The sequence below is a fragment of the Pholis gunnellus genome, assembly GCF_910591455.1.
Source record: "Pholis gunnellus genome assembly, chromosome: 16".
In the NCBI taxonomy this organism is placed as follows: Eukaryota; Metazoa; Chordata; class Actinopteri; order Perciformes; family Pholidae; genus Pholis; species Pholis gunnellus.
Window position 1 is genome coordinate 15,775,565 of NC_136543.1, and position 13,812 is coordinate 15,789,376.

Sequence of the window (13,812 nt, forward strand, 5' to 3'; positions counted from 1 at the left end):
ATGAAAGTGATTGTGGACAAACATCGGATTTCTTTTCTCATGATAACCTGGATGGTTGGATGGAAATATACCTTAAAATGTGATGACAGACACATCAGCCACAGTCCTATCATTGTTCCATTGCATTGGAGACATTCATGATCCCAAGTGAATGAATCTTAATGACTTTGGTGAGCATCTGACATTTTTTGTTTGCTGGATGGATTTCCATGACAGTTTCTACGTACATTCAAGGTCTCTTTAAACTGAATCTTTGTGAGCTTGTTGAACTCCGGACCACTGTCCAATTTGACCAGCAGGTCACATTTTCAGAACAAACTTCAGGTCGTCACTTCATCCATCAAACAATTTCAAGTCCTCAAACTTACACGGCAAAATACATCATTTGTCCATGCCACGTAGAACGACATCAGCATGCCAATGGTCAACAAACAGCATGAGACAATGGTCTCAGTCTGCCAAAATCATCATGTTACACTGTTTAATGTGACATCAATATGCTTAGTGAGCACTAAAGGGCTTTATAGGTGTAGGGAAAGACAAGGGGTTTGGGTTCAAATAAGTACTTTGTTATGCTTAGGGCACCTCCATCGTCATGATGACAAAACTTGTCGCTATGTTTTTTTTTTTTTTTAAACCCAATTGTCTCCTTTGACCTCCTCCCTATATGACCTTTGTGACTCTATTTGTCACCTGCCTCCTTTGCTGACTGCTAGAGGGCCTTGTTGCACGAATGCAAACTAACTTGCTGAACCGACTGAGTTTCAGTCATATAGGTCATAGCCATTTCTGTATTTGTGCTTGTTTTTGTTTTTTGCCGGAGCGCTTCTGAGTGCTTTAATGGCAATATTCTCATGCAACAAACATAATTTAGCAACATTTGAGTCAATCTGATTGAGCCACTCTCAAACAATCCCAAAGAAGCACCTAAACTGAGATTGTGTGTTAGAATCACAAATATTTATGTTACAGAGAAATTCCTGGTATTTAATGTTGACAGTGTGTATATATAATATATTTTTCAACATTCATTCTTTTCTGCTGAAAACTACATTGCTTAGTATGTATGTATACATGGATTAGTATAGTATACATGGATTAGCCTAAATAAATGTATTTTCAAACATACTTTCTCGACAACATACTCAAAACACAGCTAGAACAGGTCACGCAACCGAGACACAAAATATTGGAGCATTACGTGTTTAAATGCAGTTAAAGATAATTGCGTCGCTCAATTAGTAATTACCGCATTTCTTACAGTCCTTGAATCTCTCATCTCACGCATGGGACGCAAGCGTGTGCGTGTGCGTGTGTGAACATGTGCGCGTGGGTGCGTGTGCGCTGATTGTAGTCTTCTGTATGTTGAGGCGTTCATAAATCTCTGTGCAGCCAATAGGAAGGCTCCTGCTGATCCCAACTCGCTAAAAGGCCGGTGTGAGTGCAGAGCTGAGGAGAGAGTCAGTGCAGACAGAGGCAGAGAGAGAGAGAGAGAGAGAGAGACTGCAAGTTTCTGCTTTGGAGATGTCCGGTATTCAGCACAACTTTTCCATCACTTTACTGCATTTGGGAGGTTTGTGAAACCCCGAAGAGGAGACATAGCGAGCCGCTGTCTGCGTTTTCCCACAGTTCTCCCAACATCACCGGCTCTTCTGAGGGATTGCGCCGTGCAGCATATCACATTCTAGCCCTAAACACTCCGCGGACATCCCGTTCATTCCGGTCGTCATGTCCTCCGGTGATGCGTCGGAGCAGAGTCGGCGGACCAGCGTGCTGTCTTGGGATCAGGTGCAGCGGTTGGACTCCATCCTGGGGGAGAGCGTCCCGATCCACGGTCGCGGAAACTTCCCCACGCTGTCCGTGCAGCCCCGGCAGATCGTCCAGGTGAGACCACGGTCCATCGCAAGTTTTAATATAGTGTTCAAGCTCAAATTAAGTCTCGTGGCAGAGGTGGTGAAGTAGGGGAATAAAAATCTTAGTTTTTAGCTTTTGCTTTTTTGCTTTTACTGTGGTTTGAGTACCAAATAAATCAGCCCCACAGGGTATGCATAACGTCTCTCATTGGGACTTCTTCCCTGGGGGAGAGCCATTTAGTAAAGGCTGGCTATGGATTCAGTATAATGACACAGTTGTGTCTGCAAATCACTTGTGTCATTTCTATTCAAACATTGTCAAAGTAAACAGAAGAGGGAACAAATAGTTTTAACAGTAAGGGAGCTGACCAGGTTGAAGAAGTTCATACCCCCCCACCTTCCCAGAAAGATAAATACACGCTGACATATCTCCACATTGTGAAGTCGAATAAAATAGCATTGAGTGTGTTTCACATCATTATCAACATTAAAATCAGCTGACACTGATTATATGTAGGCTACCATGAGTCTGAGGAGGGTTTTTGCTGGACTTCTAGAAAAAAATGTAACTACCGTAACACCACAAAATCACCCTTACTTAACTCGTACTGTACATTGTCACTGCTTTCACACACTTGTGCAGCGGTAAGGATCTGTGGCTGAACTGATTACACTGAAGCAGACATTTGATCACTCGCACATTTAACGCAGTCGTAAAAGTCTAGATGATCTAACACCATGACTGCAGTGTTCCACTAGCTCACTGGATTTTCTTTTTTTTTTCCATATGCACAGCTCTTGTGAAAATGAGCAACAGATAATGACTGAGCTGCAGTTTATTTAGTCGGAACGAAATGTACTGGATGGTGGAATGCCTAGGTTGCAATTTTCCCGGACATCAATTAAATGTCTTTGCATGTACGTCCAGGTTCGTATTTCACTTGGGTGATTCATATTTTCTGTGGTGATCCTGTGGGGGGGAAAAAAAAGAGACCCTCACACATAAACATTTCAGGGGCCTTTGTAATCAAGGAGGCCTCTATCATCTACACTGAACATTCCCAATATTGTATCTCCTTCATTACACAATCCTGGAGCGTGCTAACATTTTTGCACGTTGGATTTGGCATTGCCTTAGACAAAAAAAAAGATCCTTTGGTGAGTCATAGTTCAAAAGAACACGTTTGTGTTTGAAATGCAAAAACGTCTTATGAAAACAAAAGAGGCTATAATTCAACCATTCAAACTTAGAGGTCCTACGAGAGAGATTATGTTTTGTCAGTTTTACAATGGAGCCATCTGCCGCAGATTAAAATCTTCTCCAGAATACGACTGTCTGGTGCCGACTGGAACATGTGAAGAGCGGCAACTATTGTTTCTTGAAGTTGGCGTCATTAAACAGTGACTTTATTACAAATGATAAATGAATTCCGTTGGCACAGTTCACCCTGTAAGTATAAAGTGGTTTGAAAAGCCTGCACTGCATCACCATGCAATGATTCCATTATTTTTGACAAACATAATAGCGGACGCCATGTTCGCTGTCATGGAATTTGTCAAGCGGGTTTCAAGTCTCTGCAAGTTGATCTTTGTACCATATGGCCATGAAGGGAAACCAATGGCTGCCTGGAAGGAAGGAAAAACACGCTCATTGATCTAAACCACTATGATATGTTTTGGAAAATGGTTGACAGTAATGTGAGGCATGCGTGAATCACGACAAATGGGCTAAAACATGCGAAACCGCCAGTCTGCTCCTTTTAAAATTTTTTTTTTTAATGTCATTTATTTTAAGCCTACGCACCAGACAGAGCTGTCTACCTGAGACGGCTGCTGTCGTCACACGCTGGGTAAGGTGACCAAGCGATCGCACTCCCGGAGAGTCAGAGGAACCCCTCTCAATGGCGGGTTTGTCTGAAGGCCACATATTCAAATAACATCTGTTTGTGGTCTGGTTGTGAGTGAGCCATGGGAGCAATGCAGGAAGCCTTTCACTGTTACTGACACCTCTGTGCTCTCCATTTAATGTCGACAGTCATCAAAACCACAGTCAGAATATTTTGCACTATGTTCCCTCAGCAGGCTAAATCTACAGAGACCGTATGTACCTGGTAGCGTCGTACCACATGATGAAAAACACAGATGTGTGTGTGTGTGTGTGTGTGTCATACGTTACGTAATTTGTTGAGTGGGTTTATGTGTGGGGGTGGAGCTATGGACTGAATGGTTTTAACTACTGGAAGCAGTACATCGCTTTCCCGGATGGTAGAGAGCGCCCTGGATTTGAAGCAGATTGTGAGTGGTGGATTAGTGCCTGTAATAACACTGGGCTTGCGGGTCAGGCTTGACAATGTATCACTGTGGTAAGTGAAGACCGGTCGCCCGACTCCACTGTGGCCCTCGCCAGAATGTAAACCAACTCCTCACTAGGCTATTGTTGAGAATGAGCAACATGAAGACACCACATGCTCCCAGTGCTCCCTAGAGGAGGTAACATTCAGTTTAGACTGTTCTGTAATGGTTTTTATTTGGCAGTTTGCTTTCAATTAATCATTTTGCATCCGATAGCATCTCTTTGGCTTGTTTGTCTGTTGATGAAGTTGGAGTTCTTTCTTTTTCATGCCAAAGTGCTCAATGGTGCTCTTTTTTTACTTCAAAATAAAACTTTCCATCACTTCCTGTGTGCCGACGGTGGCAGTTACCATTGAGGACACCAATGTTCTTTTTGTCCCCCAGGGGTTTGTGACTTGAGCAACCTGGAATGAGTTATACCTTTATAATTTATTGTTTAAATATGACTACTTTTAGTTCAACAAAAAAAATGAATGTAACAACAAATGATTTAGTATCCTTTGAGACATAATTTACAGCTTGTTGTTGGGAAATACAAATTACAAAAACTAAACTGTTTCGGTGGCTACATTTTGGGGACTTTGGCCTAATGACTAGTATTAACTAAGTATTTAACATCCTGGCTACAGCCCTATGTTGTGTGGCAATAGATTTTTGTGGGATAAATCATACATATAGCAGACAAGCGCAAGTTTTTTCCTCACTTTTTCGTAAAATGTTACATTTACACCTAAATTTAGCGTAACGTATGATACAGTGTGAGTTACTTAATTTAGGCAGCTCTTGAGCTGGTTGCAGTTTCACCTATGGAGAACAGCTGGATTTTTCTTTCAAATCTTAAGATGCTATCGCAGTTACACAATATATAAGGAGGGCTCTTCCTACCATAGCTTTCACTCCCACCCGTTTTATTTTACATAGCTATACTAGGTTTTTATGAGCCAGCCAACTCAAAGACATTAAAATGTTTGTGAACCCTTGAAGCAGATCCTCCAAACATCCATCTCAACGAGGAGTAACAGCATCACGTTTCAGTCAACCTGATCTGAGCATACAGGTGGAATCACCACCCGTGCATAGGAAATTCAAGGATGCTTTTTAAATCGGAGGAAAAACCATCATCATCCCCAGCTGCCTGCAAAGCTAGCGTACTGATTGGCTGGGTTAGTTTGAGTGAAGGTGGAGATCAGGGACTCGTAAATCCTCATTTGCTGTCGCCATATCCTTGGCAGAGAGATCATCTGACTCACCGCCCAGAGCTCTCATTGGTGTCCAGAGGACTATGGGCTGGTAAATAACTGGGTCATTTCAACCTGACATTATGAAAAAACACATTCAGGCCGCAGCTTTAATGAAACCCTTAAGGAAACTATTGAGACTGGTCTGGGGAAAAGTTGGTGGAGGGCCTGCTATGTGTCGCCAAGGCGTTGTCAACACCAGACAGTCTGGTCTGGCTTTTCTGCTCGAAACGTCGGAGGAAGTGTCTCCCCTCGCTCGGCTCACCAGGTGCTGGTGCGTCATTTGGGAAATGCGCTAGCCTGTTTTATGAGTGCTGAAGAACGGGGATGGCGGGGGTGGCAGAGCTGTGCTTCCTCATGCGCCCCCGCGTGATCCCCCGGACAGGCAGATCATGTTGTTAACTCGGACCAACTGTTTTAAGTGTGAGGTCAGAGCAAATACTGCTGTGGGTGTCCCTCACTGGATAGTTAAAAGGAATCTACTTATCTGTGCCCTGTGAAACCCTGTGTAATTTAGCTTTACAAAAGCATCTATCCTTTTCTCATCGGATTGCAAAATGATATTGTGTCTTTACTTAGTGTTAGCTTGCTGTTAGCCTGCCTAGAATGATAGCTGGTAGGACAACAGCAGATCTCTATGCCTCCACAAGAGTTTTCTCAAAGACAGCTGTGCTTTGAATTTCTTCAGATTTGGCCTTGTTTGGATGTTTTTATCCTCTTGGTGCTATTAAATGATGCAGACAGGAAGCATAAATATCTCGGGCTGTCTGTAGCTCAGAAGTTTTCCCAAGCATCGCAGCAGTGGGAGTGTTCCAATAACCAGATAAACCTTCGCCAAAGAGTGTTAATATGACAGCAAAGGGATCCCGTTCTCTCAATGTGGTCACAGGGTCCAAGTTTAAAAGTTCATAGCTTTGTTTATGTCTCTTACAGCAGACAAGCATTGACTTGTGATTTCACACAGCTTATCTCTGTTGTATTGATGTTGTGCAGGGTATTGTGTCGCTTACGCAACAGGATGGTCTTTGGTTAGTGACACTGATCTTTGAGCGGAGGATGACGGCCTCTAATCTGACGATTTGTTGTCAAAAGTGTTCTTTAGCAAGATACTGAAAGCCGGCCTGCTTTAGGAATCTGCCACGGGCTTTCTCTGACTCTGCATGTAGCTTCTGCATTCACCTGCAATGACATGTTCCAAAAAATGCTGTAAAACTGCAGTGTTTTCACAGTAAACTGATTTTCTATTATTAACACATTCTGCTTCTAAATTAAAAAAGTCGAGACATGTGTAACTAAGTATCTACATAAACATGCGCACATTTGTAAATATATGAAACATTATATCTTGTATTGTTCTTTATTCATACCAAACTTGTAATTTAATTTGATGACACTTTTAATTTTGGGTGCTTTCCTTCGTTTGTTCTGCCATCACATTGAATGAATTAGATGTCCTTCATGCTTTATTGCATCGAAATTACAGCACTCAAGATTTTTTTCCAGCAGCAAGGAGAAAACAGCTCACTTTTTGCATTTTCATCCTTGTATTTACCGTGTCAGCCTCTTCTGATTGTTTTCCTTTTTGTGGATATCCATTATTCAGTTTTTTTCCTCCCTGTCTGTGTACCTTTCAGGTGGTCAGGGCTCGACTGGAGGAGCGGGGCGTGGTGGTATGCGACGTCAAGCTGAACGGCTCAGCGGCCAGCCACGTGCTTCACCAGGACAATGGCCTTGGCTACAAAGACCTGGACCTGATCTTTGGCCTGAGTCTGACTGATGACAAAACCTTCCGGGTGGTGATGGACGTGGTTCTGGACTGCCTGGTGGACTTCTTGCCTGAAGGGGTGTGCAGGGATCGAATCACCGCCCTCGCCCTGAAGGAAGCGTACGTGCAGAAACTGGTGAAAGTTTGCAAAGAGACGGACCGTTGGAGCCTCATCTCGCTGTCCAACAACACCGGCAAGAACGTGGAACTGAAGTTTGTGGACTCCCTGAGAAGGCAGTTTGAGTTCAGTGTTGACTCCTTCCAGATCACGCTGGACTCGCTGCTGCTCTTCGACCGCTGCTCGGAGACGGCTATGTCCGAGACCTTCCACCCTACGGTGCAGGGGGAGAGCATGTACGGAGACTTCGAGGAAGCTCTGGGTCACCTTCGCTCCAGGACTATTGCCACCCGCAACCCGGAAGAGATCCGCGGCGGCGGGCTGCTCAAGTACTGCCACCTGCTGGTGCGCGGCTTCCGGCCGTTTTCCGAGACTCAGATGAAACAGATGCAGCGCTACATGTGCTCGCGCTTCTTCATCGACTTCCCCGACATCAACGTGCAGCAGAGGAAACTGGAGACGTACCTGCAGAACCACTTCGCGGGCATGGAGCACAAGCGCTACGAGTGCCTGGTGACGCTGAGGCGAGTGGTGGACGAGAGCACCGTGTGCCTGATGGGACACGAGCGCAGACAAACGCTGGCACTTATTTCCGCTCTGGCACTGCGCGTCATGGCCGAACAGAACGCTATCCCTGCTCTATCCAACATCACCTGCTACTACCAGCCCGCTCCATATGTCAGAGACGTCAACTTCAGCAATTATTACGTGGCACGAGTTCAGTCACACATGGCTACATGGAACTCTTATCAAACGTGGCTGCCTTGCAGTTGAGCGATGACTTTTAGGATGTGAGGAGAGTTTTCCGATTTGACTCTACGTTTATGTAAGCTGAACATTCATACGAGCGCTCTGTGCTTCTGTAGCAATGTGGCTTTTTTTGGTTTGGGGCCCATCGTGAACAAAAAGGAATTAATCTTGTCTTTTTTGTTGCCAAATCTTATATCAAAACCATTCCACTAAGTTATATTGATTAATACTGCTGTAAAGACAAATCTAATTTGAGCCATTATAATTATGACTTTTTAATTCTGTTGTCGTTTCATAACTAATGTGGACATGTATGGAAAAATATGAAGGGTTGATATGTGACGGAGGAACTTTGCCAGGTCTGTTTCTGGTCTGATGGAGGCTTGCATTGGGTCTTTAATGAATTGTAAATACTCTGTGCGAAACCAGTTTTTTGTTCTGTCTGTGGTTTCAACTGACCTGTTTGGGAGGGGAAAAGGACCAAAGCAAAACTTTCTTGTGTAGCATGACAAACAAAGACTGTATGTGGTCCCAAGTGCCTGAAACTGACCAACTGTCTTTACAGCATTTTCTCTGTAATAATTGTTTTGGAAACTTTTTTTTTTTTTATCCAGGTTACTTTACATTTTTATATCCAGGGTCAGGGTATTTGTTTTTAAATCATTAAAAGAATATATATACAAAAAAAATGGAATGATATGGTACATTGGTCTTTCTTTACATTTAAAAATCATGGAGGTAAGATAAGGACAAACTGTTCTGATATATGCTCCAGTTCACTCAAATTAGTCTGGGGATTTGCGTCATGAATGCACGCATACACTCCATTCTGTGTCTCACTGTCTCAGTAACTGTGCCTCTAAAGATCTCCCTCAGTCTATCTTTCACTATCTGTCTTGATCTCTCACTCACACACACACACACCCACACACACACACACACACACACACACACACACACACACACACACCTCATTGTGTTGTCTGTGTTCCATCAGCCAGACAGTGACTGGCCTGACACAAACACCTACTTGTTCAAACTCTGCCCGCCCCCCCAGAAACGGATTCCTCTGAGCCTCAGCATATACATTAGCCATTTCCTTTCACTTGTGCATCTGACATGGGGTTTCCTTGGCCTCATTGAGAAAGGGGAGATTGCCGTTGCTTGTCTTGGATGGGTTAAGCTCTGAGGGGGCAGCTGAGGACCAGGTGGTGAAATGGGGCCGCTGGCTTTTCAGCAAATGTAATCAAGCATTCCAGCACTTCACTTCCTGGATGATCAAAAACCGATCAGTATTTCATCCTTCCTTGGAGCAAACATTTCTCCCTCGACATTTCATGCTAATTACTTTTGCATGGTGGACGACTTCTTGTGATTTAATAAGAGCATGAAATGGCGCTGGGACACACCTGCTTACTATTGTTCCTTTCAGTTTTAGAACATGCTCATTGCTGTAGCGCTCACTTATTTCTTTATAAAAATGAATTTGGAAGGAAAGCGTCTGTCTGAGGGAAATTTCTCTCCCTGGGTTAGCTGTCAGACTTGTCTCCAAACTGCTACAGAAACACTTGAGAAAACATAAGACACCCCCGGAGGGAACGCGCATTAAAGTCTCAACTGAGATAGCTTGTCGTATCTTTAACAACCCAATGATTTTTGCGCCTGGTGGCCAGACCTCAAGAGTCAAGCAGAGAGCCGTGAACATCTGTGTAACATTAATTAACAAACGACATCAAGTTGTAAATGTGCTGAAGGTTAGGAGATTAATCTTAAATGAAACTTTGCGTGGAATTTTTAGCCACACTAGCAGCACGGCTCGATGGATTTGCTCAGAACTTTGACCCAGACTGAAATATTATTGGATGGATTGCTTTGACATTTTGTAGAGACTGTAGTGACTGATTCCAGCAACTAGCCACTCGGCTGGGTGCGGGAGAAGATCCTGTTCCTTACTCGCTACGACAAAGAGATTCCAGGCGTTTCACACTTTTGGATGAGGTTCCCGTTTAATTAGTGTTCACAGATGATACTACAATAGCATAGCACTTATCTCCCTGGTGTGTCTGGCTTGCGGTAGAAACCGTGCGATCTCCCCGTCACCCATGCCTCATTACCTGTCAGTTGCACCTGTGCCGCATATATTAATTACCTGTCACAATACTCCACACTGCCACACGTGGTCAACCTGAGGTAGGCTCCCAATATACATTTATAATACCCAGACCTAACTAATGGCTCCCACAGAGACAGTCGTTGTCCCCAGGGGATGACTCGGTGATCCGCTGACTTCTCATCTAAAAATGTTAACTTATTCAGCAAAATATCCCCAAATCTACATCATGGATTAGCACGCAATCTAAAACTGTGAAAATGGTAAAGATTAAACCATTCTAACATTGACATTGTGAGCATGCTAGCATTAGCATTAAGCTCTATCGCTTTGGTGCATCCTCGCTGAGAGACGAGTGTGGCTCCTAGTGTTGATTTAACTTTAAATATAACAATTTAATTAATTTTGTGAAAACATTCTATGGTTTTGAATGCTTGAGGGTGTGAAGAAAATGCCTTGATGTAGCTTTTATCCCATAGAGATTCAATTTTTTCAACACCAACAGTAGCTGTTTTTTTTTCTAAGTCATGCACCTTAGACTTAAGGCAAGGTTGCCCCAGTTTTGTTTTTTTGGGACAAAACAGATAAATCTGACACTGTGGTTCATACTGTTCCACCAGCTCTTAGCAGCTTGGCCTTCTCACCCCCTTCTGCTGCAGTCTACGTGGGTGGGCCCTTCTGGGTTCAACTCCCCCCACAGACGTTAGAACTCAAAAGGCCCCGTTATCATTTTTTTCCCCTCCTCGCTATGTCAGTCTGCTGTGAAGAGTAATCTCTGTCTGACGATCGCAGAGAGCATGTTCTTCAGGGATACGGTAGGTTTGCACGTCGGCTGATTAGATTATGAAAATGTCTTCTTTAGCGGTGACAGATACCACCTGGGGGATGATGGGAAGAGTCAGTATGAGCTCGGAGCGTAGAGTGGTCTCCAGCGTAATATACTTTTCACCTTTGTCAGCTCTCGGCTCCCTATCCGGATATATTGGCTGCCTGGGGAGGTTGTAGAAAAACACAACATTGTCCTCAGATGAGATGCTACATGGGTGGCTGGATCTCCTCAAAGAAAGGAGAACGCAGTGAACTTCAAAGAGCATGCTTAAAGGAGGATGTTAAAGGAATATTTGTCATGGGAGGTGGAGTTTAGGGGAAGTTAGAGGGAGAAGCAAATCAAATCAAAAGACATATTATATCAAAGAAAGAGGCGAGGACTATGCTTTCCCAGTTTCAGATGCCACCATCCAAATTAAGTTCCATAGAAGTACCACATGTACAAAAATCTGCAATTGAGATACAATGAAAACAAATAAAAATATTTTATTCAAGAATGATTGAATCAGATTGATACTTATTTCAGTCTTTACAGCTGAAGAATGAAGGACGTGGTGCTAAAGTTTTTGTCATAAAGCTGTTTTACTGGACTGGGTGGCATTGCTCCATCCATCATCATGTCGTTAGCGAGCGATTCCCAGGAACTCACAGGATTTCTATTTGTAGAACGTAAGGATATTCAGAGCGACTTCACCATGGTGATGTTATTTGTTGTCCTGAAATGCAAAGGGGATGCCTGTGCCATACAGTGGGCAATAAAAACTATGCATCCACCTTGGACTTTTCTTGCCACAAAATGAGTGAAAAAACACATTTATTGGGGAATTTCAGTTCAAAAGAGTGAAAATTCACGACATTTACGTGAAAGTCTAAAATCGAATTCCTACAAAAATACATTTCGCATATGTTGAGTGTAAGTAGTCAAAATCTGAGGTTGACTGTTTATTCTTGACCTTGGAAAAAGCAGCTAAGATTAGTTTCTCGCCACAAGGTCCTTTAAGCAGCAGCTACAGAGCTTTCAATCAATCACATGAGCTGCATCAGCGAATTATATTTCTTCTCTCTATGATGTTTAAAATGTCAAGAATGTACCTCAGTTTTTAAGCCAACATGGACAAGATTCTCTTTAAAGTTCTAATCCTGCATATTTCATTCTGGTTGATTTGGCGACACCTGTGGTTCCTGTTCCTGTTCCGACAAGAACATCTTAATAAAACAATTCTTTATTTATTTAGTATATAGGTCTATATGATCACGTTGGCTGTCAGAGGTATACATTCTCATTCTTGTTTGTTTTATTTTAGTACCTTCTATTCCTCAGGAAATTTAGGAAAAGCATATTAAAAGTTATTTTTAGGGGTATGGTCCATTCTACCGTATAATACTAGAACAGAATGTGAAATGTCTGTGGTACGTATGGAAGAACCTCGATTCCAGTTCCTGAAGTCTCATATAAAAATGACATGTCATGGTTCTTCTAACACTATAAAACTACAGAGAAATCCATAAAAGTAAAAGTTGGGGTGAATTGGACAGAAATAACAGAAATAGAATCTCACCAAACTCTCCATAAAGACCAGCTCAGTGACGAATCAATCAACAAAGTCAAGCAAATCAAAGTTCTCCTGGACTGACACAGACTGCGTAATACTTTCAGTCGCTGAATTTTATTTTTCCAAAACAAGCAGAACATAAATGCTCTCATATGCATCCACTGCCCTCACTGCTTTATTTGACCAAATTAGTGAGTAACCTATAATTTACAGACAACATCACAGACGCTGAAGAGAGGCCTCGGCTTGCGTTTTCATGACAAATAAGGGCTGGAACACAGACGGCTGAGCACCGAAATTCTGTTGAGTCACTCCCACACTGAAAGTAATGAACTGTATTTTTAAGAGAGAGTCCCAGACCACTGAGGGTGTAGACTATAAACAAAAAGAGACACCGTGTGAGCACACGACACAATTTTGGGAAAGATTTGCTTAATGGAAATGTCACGTCTCGGAATGGCACAGAGGAGGATTTCGGCTCACAGTATTCCACACAGCCGATGTCAGAGCTTCGTCCGAAGGCAAAAAACCCCCGAATGGTATCACACCAGCATCTGCTCAGGCCAAACACCAGCCTGCTTTCATTTGGTTTTTTGAGGAAGATGGGCGGGGGTGTTCTCTTCCCTTATCCCACCAGCTTCCTGACAGCCACAGTAAACACGGGCCCTCTGAAAGGTCACACTGTTTGTCACCCTTGGGCCCCTGCGAGAAGCTCTCCTCTCATAAATATTAATGGCCACTGTACCAAATGGGGCCACTGACTGTTAACAAGGGGTGTTAAGGATGGGGGTGGGGGGGGGGGGGGGGCTGTTCCTTTTAACGCTGCGAGAGGCTCCTCCACTGTGGGGCCATGGGAAAATAGAGAGGGCGAGCCTGGAAAAGTGTGGCCTCTGCTCCTTATGGATCTTCTGACTGGAGGTCTGATCCCGCATGGCTTTGATTGCCAGGCGCTCACTTTGGCTCTGAGAGTGAAATCAGTGATAGCGGACAGTTTCACTGCCAACCACATGAGCTTTCCACTTGAATAACCAACGACTGTAAATTCTCCTCAAATGATTGATTACACCTCCAGCCACTCCAACCCTTCAATGCACCCAGCTGGCCTAATACTGTATAGTTGGTCTTGTTTATCAGTTGGCCTCAGACAGCTTATGTAACAGTGTTAATCTGAGCCAAACAGACTAGATATACCACGCTTCCTCATGGTGTCCCTTCCATAAAGTTCACAAACCCGCTAACCCCTCG

At 43.5% G+C, this 13,812-nt stretch overlaps 1 protein-coding gene across 1 annotated transcript; it reads left to right on the forward strand.

Moving 5' to 3' along the window:
* Positions 1-1,489: 1,489 nt before the first annotated feature.
* On the forward strand, positions 1,490-8,740 carry tent5bb (terminal nucleotidyltransferase 5Bb). The gene is made up of 2 exons (XM_079176709.1): positions 1,490-1,884; positions 7,078-8,740. The coding sequence occupies exons 1-2, from the start codon at positions 1,729-1,731 to the stop codon at positions 8,098-8,100; spliced, it is 1,179 nt and encodes a 392-aa protein (XP_079032835.1). The 5' UTR covers positions 1,490-1,728; the 3' UTR covers positions 8,101-8,740.
* Positions 8,741-13,812: the final 5,072 nt, after the last annotated feature.

Coding starts and splice junctions, on each gene's coding strand:
- tent5bb (XM_079176709.1), top strand. CDS start 1,729: ATGTCCTCCGGTGATGCGTCGGAGCAGAGTCGGCGGACCAGCGTGCTG. Junction 1,885..7,077: donor AGCCCCGGCAGATCGTCCAG/GTGAGACCACGG, acceptor TGTACCTTTCAG/GTGGTCAGGGCTCGACTGGA.